Source organism: Capricornis sumatraensis, chromosome 9, assembly GCF_032405125.1.
Source record: "Capricornis sumatraensis isolate serow.1 chromosome 9, serow.2, whole genome shotgun sequence".
In the NCBI taxonomy this organism is placed as follows: Eukaryota; Metazoa; Chordata; class Mammalia; order Artiodactyla; family Bovidae; genus Capricornis; species Capricornis sumatraensis.
The window spans coordinates 30,502,682-30,517,938 of NC_091077.1; the positions used below are offsets into that span (position 1 = coordinate 30,502,682).

Consider the following 15,257-nt stretch of genomic DNA (forward strand, 5'->3'; position numbering starts at 1 on the left):
GTAGGCTGAAGACAATTCAGCTGTCAGCCCTCTACACCCTCAGAAAGTGGAGGGATGCGGGCCTCAATCCTAAAGCAAGGCTCCCAGGGTGCCAAGGACTGAGGCACCCAAGAGGTCAAATCTCTCATGACAGCGTGCTCCTCTGTGTCTTTTGCCACTTCCTTCAATGAAGGTGTTTTCAGTGGCCACTGCCTTCTGTTGGGAGTCCTGAGCAGATACCTCTGGGGTGGAACTCTTCTCTGCTTGTTCTAGGACCCTCCATGTTCCTCCAGTTCTGGGCCAAGTTTTATATCAGCTTCTTGGCTTTGCGTTTCCACAACTGGCAGGTAATACAAAACCCAACCCCATACCCTCCCATAGCTGGGGCCGGTTTTGGAATTCAACTTACTGCTTTCATCAATGGCCTCAAATGGAGAGTTTCTTAGACTATTGGCCTGAGGGTAGCACTTTCTATTCCCCATTCAGGGACAAACAGTGACTTCTGGTTTCTGGATTTATGGGAGGGGTCCAATCCCAGCTGCCCATTGTGCACAAGGGCCTGGAACTGGACTCCTCCCAACTGCATTAACACCGAGCCTACCAGCCTGGTGGCTCAGACAGTAGAGAATCTGCTTGCAATGCAAGAGACCTAGGTTTGATCCCTGGGTTGGGAAGATCCCCTAAAGAATGGAATAGCTACCCACTCCAGTATTCTTGCCTGGGAGAATTCCATGGACAGAGGAGCCTGGCGGGCTACAGTCCATGGGGTCACAAAGAGTCAGCCAGAACTGATTGACTATCACTGACACCACTGAGGCTGGCTCCCTGCTATGGCCATGTCACAAGGCACCCGCATTAGGTTCCATAGTGTAGTTTTTGCTTACGTGCCTTCTCCTACACCGAGCCCTTCGAGGACAGGGTCTGAGGTTTTGTGCCCCATCATGATGCTCCCCGTAGGGTCTTGCAGACAGATGTTCTTGTTGGACTGAACTATACCATCATCTCCTCAACGTTCACAGACAGAAGGCCTGATGGAGCCTTCTCTACCCAGGGCCTAGTTCCACATTGTTGGTGGGATGGTGGGGCCAGGGCACCACGCAGAGGTGCCCATCTTTATTTTCTGCTCTTTAAAATCAAAACAAAAAGGCAGGCCTCTCTCAGACAGAGTTTCGTCCGTTTCGTCCGGTGTAACAACCTCTGTGTTGCCATCAAGTTTCACATTCCACCACCTCAGCTTCATATGCCAAGACAGAAAAAGCAGCAGGAAGACTTGTTTAACATTTATTCCCAGGTTTTTTTTTTTTAATTTCCTCTGAAATGAGTATGAATACACTATGGTCTTTACACTCTGCAGGAGCTAATCCCCCACTGGAAGCTTTGGGGAACCTCATTCCTCCTTGCGGATACCATCTGTCGACACAGGCGTTCCTTCAGGCTCTTCTGAAAGGCCCACAGTGGACGTAGCCGTGCTCTCTTTGCAGCTCTATTACATTTAAAACTATGGGTTTTTTCTTTCTTCTTTCTTAAAGAAAATAACATAGGAATTGCTCCCAGAGCCCAAATGCCTGTGTGAAACGCTGCCCTCTCTTTGAGGCCAGGCGGCTTTCAATGGCTTGTCCGGGCAGGGAGCGGGTCCCACTGCTTCGTGGCTGCTGCCAGAGGGGCCAGTGCCTGAGGCCTGAACCCACCCCACACGCTCAATAGGAAATGTGTACTTTCACCACTGAAAGAACCATGGGGAAGAAAGTGGTATTTTTATAAATGAAAGTGCTTAATAAGTATTATTCACTAAGCAAAATCATATTTTCCTTGAATGTCTTGGATCATGTAACAATTTCATTAACAACAACAACAACAAAAAATCTGGCTGAACTTTGTATCCATCGCTTCTAATAATGGCAGTAAAATTCTCAATATGTATCCAGTGAGCATGTATTGTTTACTGTGTGCACAGCACTATAAGGAGGCTCTATGGAGGCATTTTGTCAAATAAGTCTTTGATCTCAAGAAGCTTCTTTTTAAGGTACCTAATTTATTCTGTGGCTAGCTTGGTAGAATAAAAATTGTCTTCAAATTGCTAATCCTGGTGAGATGATTTAAATTACTCAGGGCTGTGAAAGGCTATCTGTTAAATTATCTGTCCATGCCCTTTCACACATTTGCTCTTTTAAATCACACTGAGTATTTTCTCAGTACAGAAAAAAGAGCCCTCATTATAAAGCCTCCCTAGGTACCTCTGTGAATCATATGGAATGAGAATCCATCTTCCAGTTAGAGTCAAAGCCGTATATCTACCCCCACACCATCTGATGAAGCTTTCTGCTGGTTTCTTGGGTGGCCAATCCCATGACAGATATACGACTCTGAGATAGGAACTGAAATAAAATTCCTATAATACCCTTAGGGGGATGGGGGATTGTCACTGTTGAGCATTTTAGTCAATGACTTAATTCTCTTTCAACTTCCCTCCACCCTTACTTAGAGCTCTGAACTCAACTGAAAAGAGCTATATAGTTTGCCTACTGAATCCATAACACTTCAAGGTGCTGAAGTTTTGCGAATTTCCTTCCAAGGATTTCAGGTGCTAAATGATACATAACATGTGCCCTGGTAGAGTTGATTCAATAATCAGCAACCTCAAGAATGCTCCACAGAGGCTGAACTATGGGAGAAAGAAGGTTTGAGAAGCAACGCCCCTGGGGCTGCCACCAGGCGCATTTTGGATGGCACTAGCACACAACCTGGAGACCAGCTGCTACACTCCCAGACGCCACAGTCAGGTGGCTGCGAATGGCACACAAAACCCAAATCGCCCAGCCCAGCCCCGAAATCCCTCTCATCCTTGTAACAGCATCACAAGGCAGAAGCAATGCTGCAGACGTGAGACTCCCACCCCAGAGATCCATGTCAAAGGGAAGAAAAGCATTCCCTGAGCAGTCACTTCACGCTTCCCATGTCTGACTCGTAATCCAGTTAAGTGGCCATCCCATCCATCCAGCTCTTCAGACCAAAGCCCTGGAGTTATCCTTGACTCCTTTCTCTTATTCGGCATCCAGCGTGTTAGCAAATGCTGTTGACTTTACCTTCAAAATGTATCCAGAATCCAAGCACTTTTCACCACCTCCACCACTTTTACCCTGGTCCAAACCACTATCATCCCTCCTCCCCAGATTCCAGCAAGAGCCTCTGACTGGATCCTGCTCCATCCTCACCCTCACTGTCAGATCTCCACTCAGTGGCCAGAGAAAACCTGTAACAACTTCAGTCAGATCATGTCACTCTTCTGCTTGAAACTCTACAATACCCCATTTGTCCAATGCAAACAGAGTAAAATCCAGAGTCTTGGCAGTGACCTTCTGGACCTTATAAGATTCTTGTCCCCAGATCTAAGTTAACTCCCCACAACCCACTCTCTCCAACTGACACCCCTATGCTAACTGTTGTGATGCCCTTCCTACAGGCCAGTAGCATCTCCATCTTGAGCCTTTATGCTTGGAGTCCAACTGCCTGCAACACTCTGCTCCCAAAGAACATGTGGCTTGCTCTTTCACTTCCTTAAGTCTTTGCCCAAAGGCCACCTTCCTCGTAGGGCTCACACTGGTCATCTCTAAACCCACAACTCCCAATTCCTAGCACTCCTCGCCCCTTCTCTACTTTGTTATCTCTATGACACTTATCATCACACGACAAACTTACTTACTTATTTATTGGTTGATAATCTGTCTCCCACCATTAGACTATATGCTCCATGAGGGCAGGAATTCCTGTACATCTTGTTCACTGCTGTATTTACAGTATGCAGCAATGACACTGGTCCTTAGTATGTATTCAACAACTATCTAACGAATGAATGGATTTTGGGACCATGTGCTATGTACTTTAGAACTCTAGACTTCGATGTGTTTACTTCCAGACATTCCTTGACACGCACACCAGAATATCTTCAGAGTCTGTAGTAGGCTGTACTAAAGAAGGAAATAGAAGGCCTTATAGGTTTTATGGAATCTTTCTGGATCAGATTCCATCTTTTAGAAGGTGAAGCTACACTGAGGTTCTAATCAGAGGAGCTGATTAACAGTGCTTTTCCATGTGTGTACCTACATCCAGTCTTGGGAGAGCTGGGCATGGAGCCATACTGGGAAGACAGAGCATATTGGCCACCATGGCCATTTTTGCTTCTAACACCAACCACACACTCATGTCCAACATGGAGATTTTCCCCTATGAAAACAGACACTCCCTCAAATAAGAGCATTACTGCAGAAAAAAAACTTTCCAATGGAAACTTGGTAAGTAAGAGGAATGTACTTATATGTCCAAAGATTCATTTTTTTATTTGAGATTGGTTTGGGGTTAGGGTAAAGTAGAAAAGGAAAGTTGAGCATAATATGCTTTTTGAGGATTCTATTTTTTTTTACAAAGAAAACAAAGATAACATGGAAAAGAAATATTTGATCATCAGCATTTTGATCAGTAATATTATAAACATTTTTTTTCAGTTCATATGTGTATGAGAGAAAGTGACTAGAGAAGGAAAAATTAAAATAACACTTTTTTCCCAAAATTAAGTTTCTTATATAAATCTGTTTTCTCTGCTTCTTTTTCTACTGTATAATCCAAATTTATCAGTTCACAGATCAGTCAGTTGGATGACAAGAAAAAAATTGCATCATTCAAACCAGTGTTTCTCACTGAAGCACATCAGAATCATCTAAATCTATTCCAAATACTAGAAATCACCTTATAATATTTTCCCAAAATTGATAAAAACAAATATATAAAGTTTATATGAAAACTACTGCAAAGGTTTGCATTATTTTTTCAAACATAATGATAGTAACAGTAATAAAGATAGAAGAAAATTACATGGTTCATTTTAGACTAAGATGTTTAGAGACAAATTCCTCAATCATATGTCTATGGTTTTTACTCCCACTTATTATTCCAACAACTACTTAAGAGGAAGCAAAGCCAATTGACTGGAGGGGTGTTGTTCCTGATTAAAGAAGTGTTGTCTCCTTACTTCGTTTTTCCAAACAGTGTTGACTCCAGCAAGACTGTGCAATCCTTCAGAGCAGAAGTTATAACTTATGCTGCTCTTGGAACCAGACACATAGTTGGTACTCAGTAGATACCAGCTGCCTTAACACTGCTGCTGGCAATGATTTAAACTAGGACAAAGGTTTTGAAATCATAAATGGGTGAAAAAACATTGGACTGTACAGGTCAAGACGTCCTGGGAGAAAGCACAGGATATACAAGGAAAAATAAAATGATGGAACAGACTTGTGCACATTTGTGTTACACAGCAGAGTGAACCACATTTCAGGAGTTTCAAACAACACCCTTATTTTAAAAGTTAGCTTTGAAATAGGTATTTGGAAATGTGAATTCAGAGCTAAAATAAATTCTTACAGTTTTCATCCTGGGCAATGCATTGTAAAGGGATCCCAAAGAAAGACGTATAGCTGTCATTGTACCACACGAGAAGCTCGGTACCCCTGGGAATATCTATACAGGCTCGGTAGAATATATGCGACCTATTCAAAACAAAAGAAAACCCAGCTTAGTAATCGGTAGGACTCACATGCTCCATCCACATTTTTATTGCCCCCAAAAAGTTCTGCCCAGTTTCCCACCTAAACAATTTCTGTTTGTAATAAAATCTGCACCCACCTTATCGTTCCCAGCAACCAGTTAGAGCCTGTAACCCAGTACGATAAATAGCTCACAGTTTATTTCCACAGTGTCCCTCCATGGAACATCCTGGCTGAAGAGACAGATATTTGGCCCCGGAGAGAGCAGAAAGGAAGAGTTCATTTAAAGAAAAAATTTCATCTCACACTAATGAGAAAATTCTCTTTCTTGGTAAACTGCAGACTCTGGTACGTCGACCCCACATACAAATTAACACCATTGATTTCTTATTTGAAGGAAAAGTGTTAGGTGTATTCTTACAACTTGGCATGGGAGTTCTCAAATTTGTAATAAAATTAAGCAGCTTTGTGATATAAGGGCTAAGAGAAATAAAAATCTTCCCCATAGCTTTTTTTCCTCTAAAATTTGATACAGGAGAAGAGGAAAAATAACCCTCTTATGTGAAGTGGATGGAAATTCAATAAACACAAGAGGGGCACTTTACTCTGGCTGAAAGATTACACTATGAAATGACAGAGTGAAGGTACCAAGAACTAAACAGCCGTGGCACAGTAAATAAAAATCTACAGATTTTAAGAAAAAAAAAAAGAGGAGCCTGTGATCGGTTTTCTCAGTGAAGAATTGCTACAAACATTAGCCTCAAGTTGAAGATAAAAGTGTTCAGGGTTGGTGAACCTTAAATTTAGCCTTTCTGTAAGGAACTGGCCATAGCAGGGCAATCTGTTCCTTGTACAACACTGTAGACATAAGGCGAATCCTTCACCACATTTTTCATGGCGGTGAGATATGCACTTGTCAACATATTTTGTCACCACAAAGTGGCTCTTGGCAATAGGATCATAAAGATCAATAAAAAAGTGCAGATTCTCAATATTTTACTTGCAGCTGCAAAAATTTCATTTATCTTGTTATTTTCCTTACTTGCTGCCATTCTGTCTCATGAGGGCACTGCTAGCTAAGCAGAATGTTTTTCCCCAACATTCTATGAATATCTGACAAAAACTCTAGCCAGTTGTCCAGACCTCACTCCCCTTCCTCCCTCCGCATCTCTAAGAGCTGTGCATTTTATTAATTCTTTCCACTGCTACATAAAAAAATCAAAATTGGAGCTGGGATATAAATCACTGGCATCTCCTAACTTGAGAAAAATTGAGTCGACTTTGTACTTCACCCTTGTAACATTTCATCTCTCGGTTTGGCTTCCCTTAATATAAACACAGCGCCGGCAAATGAATGTGCTAAAACCAAATGACACACTTTGCCGCTGAAAGAGCAGAACTGTTTTCGAGCGATGGGTGGTCTTTTGAGGCACAGAGTAGGCCAAAAGGGGAAAAAGAAAAGTGTAAGCGTACACCGTTCCTTACAAGCGGGCAGAGCTTCCAAAACTCGCAGAAATCTCTGCATGTTGAAGCACATCAAAGGGATTTTTCCCTTTTCAGATAATATTTCCTTTGCTGACATGTATTTAGTATTGTGGTTGGATGACTCATAAAGATAGCTTCATGGCGTCCCAACGCAGCTGAAGCGGAACACATGCCAACAAACATTATTGTCAGCCTCAAAATAAAAACAAAACGTTCAGCTAAGGGTCAATCAATCAAGGGCGCTTTGAAGAAAATTCCATTTAGATATTACAAATCATAACAGAATGAATCTAAACCAGCTGACTTTTTGTGAAGAGGACATTCATGTACAATAAAAATTAGGCTGGCTCTTCAGGGTCCAACTTTTCTATTTTCTTACTCTTGGACGTGGTCACTGGTGATGGATGCCAGTTTTTAAATTGTGTTTTTGTAGTTCATTTTATAAAGATCTGAGGTAATCGAAAACAGATCAGCAGAGAGAATTCAGTGTGGAAGCACCATAAGGAAGGGGAGCAATAAAACCCACTTAATATTGACAGAAAGGTAATGACTTCTCATGCCCACCTTTCTTGCAGGGGTTTCTTATTTTCCCAAAGTCAGAACTCTTCTCAAGAGCTCCCAGGGTGCCCGTGACGGAACCAGCCAAACTATCTCTTGCCGAGTAGACAAACACAATCTTTACTACTTTACTAGCTCCGAGTTTTATAAAAACTTCACAACAGAGATGCAGCTGCAGGGAAGGTGGGTGAAGCCCATATACAGACTGTAACCAGATACCATCGTGTGCAAGTTCATATAAACCCTTATGTAATGAAAGATAACTGCCTAGGAAACCAAGGCAGTGAGTCACATGCTGTCCAAATATGTTCCCTTTGAATTTGGAGGCCTTCAGAGAGCAAGCCAAATTTGTGCAGCCTTTAACCTATAAGGGGAATAAAGTTTGCTTCTTTTTTTTAAGGCTTCATTTTTAAAAATTAAAAAAAAAAGAAAAGAAAAGAAATTGTCATCGGCAGGACTCCAAGTTGCCGAGCAAGGCTCCTGCTTTGATGTGTCTGTGGTGCCTGATAAAGTTAAACAGTTGCTTCTGATTCTAAAGGGAACGTGGCTGTTTATAACTGAGGTCATATATTTACATGGCACATGTTTTCGAGGGATTTTGAGAAAAGAAGGCTTTGTAGCAGGGCTTTTTTCCTATGGGATCTGTGTTTGCCTTTGGGTTGCCACTCTAGCCTTTAATACTTGATGGAAATGCTTGACCAACAGGTGCATCAGGCAGGTGTGGCTTTCGATCTGGGATCCCACTGGATTTTCTTCCCCTCCCCCACTCTAGGCCTCCCTATGAGACTCTGGGAAATAGGGGAGGCTCCACCTCATCTCCATTCACCTTCGGGATTTGCCAAAATATCTCAAGGGACTGGTGCCTTTTCTGTGCGCTGGAACCACCCCATCCCCTGAAACATACTCTGAATGGCTGCAGGACCAGAAATGCTTTGGCATCTTTCAAGGGATCAGGAGAGGTTACTACGACTTAGTCAAGGCTGCTGAGCACAATGGTTTTAGGAAAGCAGCCTGGGGAGGGTTGAGACTTCTTGATTTCCCACGCCTTTGTGCAACTCAAACTGTTCCCTCTGAGAGACAGCCAGACCAAAGATGACTGAAAGCAAGTGACCTGGGCTGAATCTGTGAACTCCTGTTTGCGTGTGGACACATCTGCTGGGGAGGAAATCACTGCAAGTCAGTGAGTTCGCTGGGCTCACTCAGGCCATGGTGAACATTCACATGATGATGTGGAAGTAACTTTATCATGTGCAGTGAGTGAAAAAGGCCTTCTCCTAGCATCCTTATTTCTGAATTCTCAAGAAATGACTGTTACAAGAACGAGAGAGATATCACAAAACTAGAAGAAAAAAAAAAAAAGAAAAGAAATTCCTGCCAGCCCTTGCAGAGTTCGTCAGGACTCTGCAGGATTTTTTCAAAACTAGCAGCAAGCCTGAATTTATATATGCAAGGCAAAGGGCTTCGGCTTTGTAAGTGGTAAATCAAGGTATACTTTACCTGTACTGAACTACTGTTAGATTCTGTTCTCCGCAGTGCCTTGCACATCGGATATACCTCATCCAGCTCGACTTACTAGGTTCCCCACCATCAATAAAGTGCTGTAGTGTCCCATCTTGGTCATATATCTAGAGAAGAGGTCAGAAGGTCAAGTAGTTAGAACGAATCATCAGCAATCATTTTCCCTGCTTCCCTTGGTGTCTTTATGTGTTGGCTGCAGCAATTTATTGCCCATAGGTTTGCTAGTGCTCAGGAATGCTTGTGGAAACTCAACTAGAATAACAGGAGAAAAACATTTTCTGGTGATGCAAGTCAATCACGTTTTTCTTATCAAGCCAATCTTCCCTTTATTAAACATATTTGTGGCATCTCAAGGATGTGAGTGACCATGTTTCCCAAAGAATATTTAACCTCTTTTTGACAGGCTACCCTTTAGTAATGAGCTGCTGGATAAACAAAGCAAGCTGAGAGGCGAGGCCACGCTGACATGGCTGGAACATCCGCATGAGAGGCCCTCGTCTCAAACACGTAACTGGTTGAAGGCATCTGGGAGGCAGGGACTGTCGGCTCAACAAGCCGGGTGACACCTAGCAGGGGTTGGCGCATTATGGAGCTGTTTCAGATTGATAAAATTAGACTCTGATTTGGATTGAAAGAAATGGACTCTCACCTCGCAGAAGATGTAGGACTTCAGCTGTCAGGACCTGAAACTATTAGGAGAGGAGTCATCAAAAAAGAGGGACCCTCGCAAAGGGAAAGAAAAAAATAATAAAAGTTTCCTATGGATTTAAAATGTCTTAACTGAGGTCAGTCTAATCACTATTGCCTTAGGTCACCTCAAGCAGATTTTCTTTCAGGATCACATCCAAGGTAATGGAATCCCAGGCAATGAGCATGGGACCAAAAACCTTCTGCTAAACAACTGGCCAGCCCAGGATGTTGGAATCAGGGCTAACAGCAGAGACAATCGGCCTCCACTTCCAGAAACCAGGCCAGCCCTGGGCACCTTGGAGGCTGGGGTATCTGGAAGGGTGGGGTGGGGAGTTATATATGGGCAGCAATTCTGGAAGACCATCCTCAGTCCTAGGGGCAGCCAGGAAGCAAGGGGCACAGTTCTCAGAAGGACCATGGCAAAACTGGGCCTTTTAAAGAAAAATCAGCAGTAAGATTGTGTTCCGCAGAGCATTCTGAGAAATTCTGTCTCTTATTCTTGCTAATCAGCCTTTCCACTTTTCTCTTCCAAACAGACACAGAGAACAAGTCTCCCGGAGCACCTCACTGGTTACATTTTAGCCCTAAAATTAGTAAGGTCATTCATATTAATTTAGCTCAGCATTTCTATTCTGGGGGCCAAAGGACTTAGTGATGATGGTTCTTTTTATCATCGTCAGTCATTTTAAAACAGTTGATTTGTTTTTTGGTTTTTTTTTTTTTTTTGGCTTTTCTTGAACTCATTTGTCTTCACCTCCAATCTTTCCACTAACCCCCACAAATAAAAGAAGAGATGCCAACCTAATCAATATAATGGTTGGAGAAGCTATGACTGGGTAGCAGGCTAGAATGATTATAGTTGATAATCAATGTAGCCTGAGAACAATGAAGAGAGTCCTAGATTACATTTAAGATTAATGACTTTAAACTCCTAGTTTGGGGATGATAGCAGGAAATGGGAGCATTTCATGTGGTAGATACATCTGCTCTGTAAGCAACCTGATGATAGATTTCATATTTAGGTAAGATTATTACACAGTACTTATTTTGTTGCTCTTATTTTTGTTTTAGGAAACTGGTTCAAAAGCTCAAAGTCTCAACCTGGAGTCTGCTGTCAACAGCCCATGTGACACTGTACAAAGCCATCAGTTCTTTGAATACCACTATCTATCTATAATGGAGCCCAAAATGTTGAGGACCTAGCCCTCTGCCCTGTCCTTCTCCCACGAACACATCTTCCATGACAGCTGCTGGTGAAAACACTTAGGAAGCACTTGGAGAAGTGCAGTTCTCCTTAATGCTTCCAGCCAATGTCCTCAACAGCAAGTTAAACGTTAGAGAGCCCAGCCATCAGCAAATCCAGCTGAATTTGCCTCCTAAAACTTTTTCACACGCACCCATCTCTCCCTCTCCACCACCACCATCCTACCTGAACCAGCTTCCTCTCTCGCCTGAAGGACTACGAAAGTCCCTTGACAGATTTCCCTGCTGCTTCTTCAGGCCCTTCCAACCTAGTCTCTCAAGTACAGCCAGAGGGATCTTTCAAAATTCAAATCTAATTATTTGCTTTTATCCCCCCTGCCAAAGTAAGAGTTTCATAAATGCCATAAAATGTCAAGTCATAACAACATACATTCTCAGCATGTGAGATTTCCTCAATGGGATCCATCATGCTAATATGGGCAGCACCTCAAGCCGAAGTTATTCAGGGAGGCTGGCCAAAAACACGGACCTTTGCATTTGGCTCAAGGCCATCTTGGGGCCCTTTCTAGCTTGTGTTGTTAAACATTTAAACTGTGTTTCTTGAAAAAGAAACAAGGGCTCAGAAGTCAGTGATGCCTATTTCTGTTCATTTTCCTAATAGAAGTAGAATAAAATTGGAAAAACCACGACATCCACATGTAAGCGCTAAAGAGAAACTTTTCAAAAAAGTTCTGCGTCCCAGTTTGAGTGTTGTTATTAATCTCCATCATTAGCTCAACTTTGTTTTCATTTCAGAGTTCAGTAAAAGAATTTTTTTAAAAAGAGGGCGGTAAAATTCCACATGCGTCGGAACTATACAAGGACACTGTCCCTGTACCCAGACGGGCTGACATTCGTCCTTCTGGGAGACAAGCAACCACAAGTGGGGAAATGCTTCAGCAGATTTCAGTCTAGAGCCGCTGCAACAATTTCAAGGTCGAGAAGTTGTTCTTGGAGGCTGCACCAACATCTACATTTGTGTGACACTAAAATGTAACTGTAAGATAGATACCTAACAGGTCTAAAAATGTTAAGGAATTTGAGGAGATTTATTAATGCCCAAGACCAAGAGTTATTTTGTTTTCATTACCTTTCAAAAGACTTAAAATAAGAAGAAAAATATCAAAAATCTTACACAGTGTTTAGATAATCTCCTCAGGACCAATGAAAATGTCAAAGAGGTCAGAAATTGAATTTGTTCAAACGGTAAGAATGAAAGTAAGAGTTAAATTTAGGAAAAAAATTCCTTGAAAGAATCCTTGAGTCAAGCATAGTTTTGCTGAAAACTGTACACTTTATTCTCAATGAATATGAACCACCAAAGTTTTATACTTGCTCTGTTTTTTCTAAGGAAGCTAGAGGTAGGGGAAACACATGTAAAGAAACACACAGGACACTTGGTAGGAAAAGGGTTAAATTTTGTAAGGAGAACCCCTCCAAACCGGAGAAATCGTATTTGTTTTACAAAGCGAGTCCTAGCATTGCTGAAAGGGAGTGTAAAATGGCACAGTCATATTGGAGAACATTTTGGCAATGTTGAAATAAACTTGACAATGCATATTTCCTGTGACTCAGCAATTTCACTTCTAGGAAACTACTCCAATACAATTCTGATACATGTGCCTAAGGAGAAAAGTTCAAGGGCATTCACTGGAGCACAACTTTTAACAGCAAATAATTATAAATAAGAGAAATATCCATCATCAGAAGAATAAACTAACTGTGGTTTATTTATTCAACAAAAAGTACTAAACACTTAAAATGAATGAACAAAACCTGTTTGTATTAAGATCTAGTTGATATAGATCAAAACATCAAAAACATAATGTTGATTGAGAAAATCAGTTGCAGATTAATGCATATGATATCATTTGTTAACATTTCAAAATATACAAAATAACGCAACTGTATATTTTAAAATAGTGTATACTGTAATATACAGATAGCAATATGTCTATCTATCTGTATATATATGTTTACAACAAACATGCTGGGAGGATTCACCATTAACTTCATCAGAGTCCTGGCCTTGGGAAAGAAGGGGATGGGAACACACATATATCTGAAATGCTTTTTCTTTAAAAAAAAAAAAAGTTTCTGAAGCAAGTATGTCAAAGTGTTAACATTCTCTTTTTTGGCATTTATATATTATACTTTGAACTTATTCTGATTTTTTAAATCAAAGTGAAACAATAAGTGAAAAGTCTAGTCATCTATTTCCGTGTACATCAAGTTTTGAATGGGTTGTTAAAATAGAGGAGATTATCTTACCCAAAGTTAGAAACTATCTGTGTTATCCTCCTGGGAAACTCTCAGTAATATGCACCCACTGATTACCTTTCTGATTGCTTTGTTGCTATTTTAAAACCCCTGGTTGTGGTCTGTACTTTTTCTTTTATCCTGTATCAACAGGAGGAGAAAGATAAGAGGAGACCTCATTCTTACCTTTTTAAGGATATTTTTATAGTTTACAAACCAATAATATTTACTGAAATGCCACACATGTGGTTGAGATAATGATCACACAAACTGTCACTCATTATAAACCACGCATGCCATTAACTGAAAACCACTATGTGAAAGACTTCATTGCAATCCTGAAGATCAGGGAACTGCATTCTTTGCTACAATCTTACTTTTCTAGAACACTAAACCACTTTGAATGAGAACAGCAGGGCTTTCCTGGTGGCCCAGTGGTAAAGAAGCTGTCTGCCAGTGCTGCTGCTAAGTCGCTTCAGTCGTGTCCGACTCTGTGCGACCCATAGACGGCAGCCCACCAGGCTCCCCTGTCCCTGGGATTCTCCAGGCAAGAACACTGGAGTGGGTTGCTGTTTCCTTCTCCAATTCATGAAAGTGAAAAGAAAGTGAAGTCGCTCAGTCCTGTCCGACCCTCAGCGACCCCATGGACTGCAGCCCACGAGGCTCCTCCATCCATGGGATTTTCCAGGCAAGAGAGACATGGATTTGATCCCTGATCAGGGAAGATCCCACATGCCTAGGAGCAAGCCAGCCTGTGCGCCACAACTCTTAAGCCTGTGCTCTAGAGCTTGGGAAGTACAGCTCTGAGCCCATGAGCTTAGAGCCTGTGCTCCATAACAAGAGAAGCCACTGCAATGAGAAACCCAAACACTGCAACTAGAGAGTAGCCCCTGCTCAGCACCATTAGAGAAAAGCCTGCATAGCAACAAAGACCCGGTGCAGCCAAAAATAAATAAATTTTTTAAAAATGAGAACATGAGTGAAAACCGCACCAGTGTTGTGTCTTAAATAAACTGGTCATGAGCGGCTTATCCACAGCTTTGTCATTTATGAATGCTGCCAACTTACATTAACAACAATAATCATCACAGAAATAGTGTAAGCTAGGAGAAGCCAATGGCACCCCTCTCAGTACTCTTGCCTGGAAAATCCCATGGACGGAGGAGCCTGGTAGGCTGCAGTCCATGGGGTCGCTAAGAGTCAGACACGACTGAGCGACTTCACTTTCACTTTTTACTTTCATGCATTGGAGAAGGAAATGGCAACCCACTCCAGTGTTCTTGCCTGAAGAATCCCAGGGATGGGGGAGCCTGGTGGGCTGCCATCTATGGGGTCACACAGAGTCAGACAGGACTGAAGCGACTTAGTAGCAGCAGCAGCAGCAGCAGTGACTGACTTGGGCCCATTTTAACTTAATAGCGAGAAAACCATCTTCTGAATGATAGAAATTTATGTATACTGGTGGCTCTGAGCAATCTGTATCTCTAAAACAAGATCTGTAAACTGGTGGCTCTTGGGTTGAATGCTTGACCAATTTTGTTTTTCCACAAGTGTTTTAAAATTTTGGAAATTCTAATTTTTAATTTTTCTTGAGGAAAAAAATCAGAAGGTGGGTCCTCAATCTCTGGGACTAATCCACAGAAACTTAAGTCGCTTTCAAAGTGGCCCCCTGAGATCAGCCATGGGCTTTTCTCCTTCCCTATCCTCCCTCCCCTCCCCTCTTCTTGGCTGTTCCTTACTTCACTCATTTACTTAGCTGCTCAGCCTCATGAAGCACCTAAGTTGGTAAACTCTGCTGTAAAGGAATTTTTGCTACCCCTGAAAATCAGTCTGCTACAGGTGGGGGCACTTTCAAGAAAAATCATCTGATCTGATGGCCTGGAAACACTGCAAATGCCCATCACTCCTTCGCAGCCCAGAAGCCATCATATGACTGGGATGCAGGCATTTTGTGCTATAGTTTTCCAGAGAGTGGGAGAGCAGAGCAGA

General features: G+C 42.1%; 1 protein-coding gene across 1 annotated transcript in view; it reads right to left on the reverse strand.

Annotated features, from left to right (window-relative positions):
• The window catches only part of PRDM6 (PR/SET domain 6), a 110,241-nt gene that overhangs the window by 26,691 nt on the left and 68,293 nt on the right, over positions 1–15,257 (reverse strand). The window contains exons 3-4 of the mRNA XM_068981417.1: positions 9,057–9,184; positions 5,395–5,519 (exon numbers count right to left, since the gene is read on the reverse strand). Coding sequence (XP_068837518.1) covers positions 5,395–5,519; positions 9,057–9,184 — 253 coding nt within the window. The remainder of the gene's footprint in view (positions 1–5,394; positions 5,520–9,056; positions 9,185–15,257) is intronic.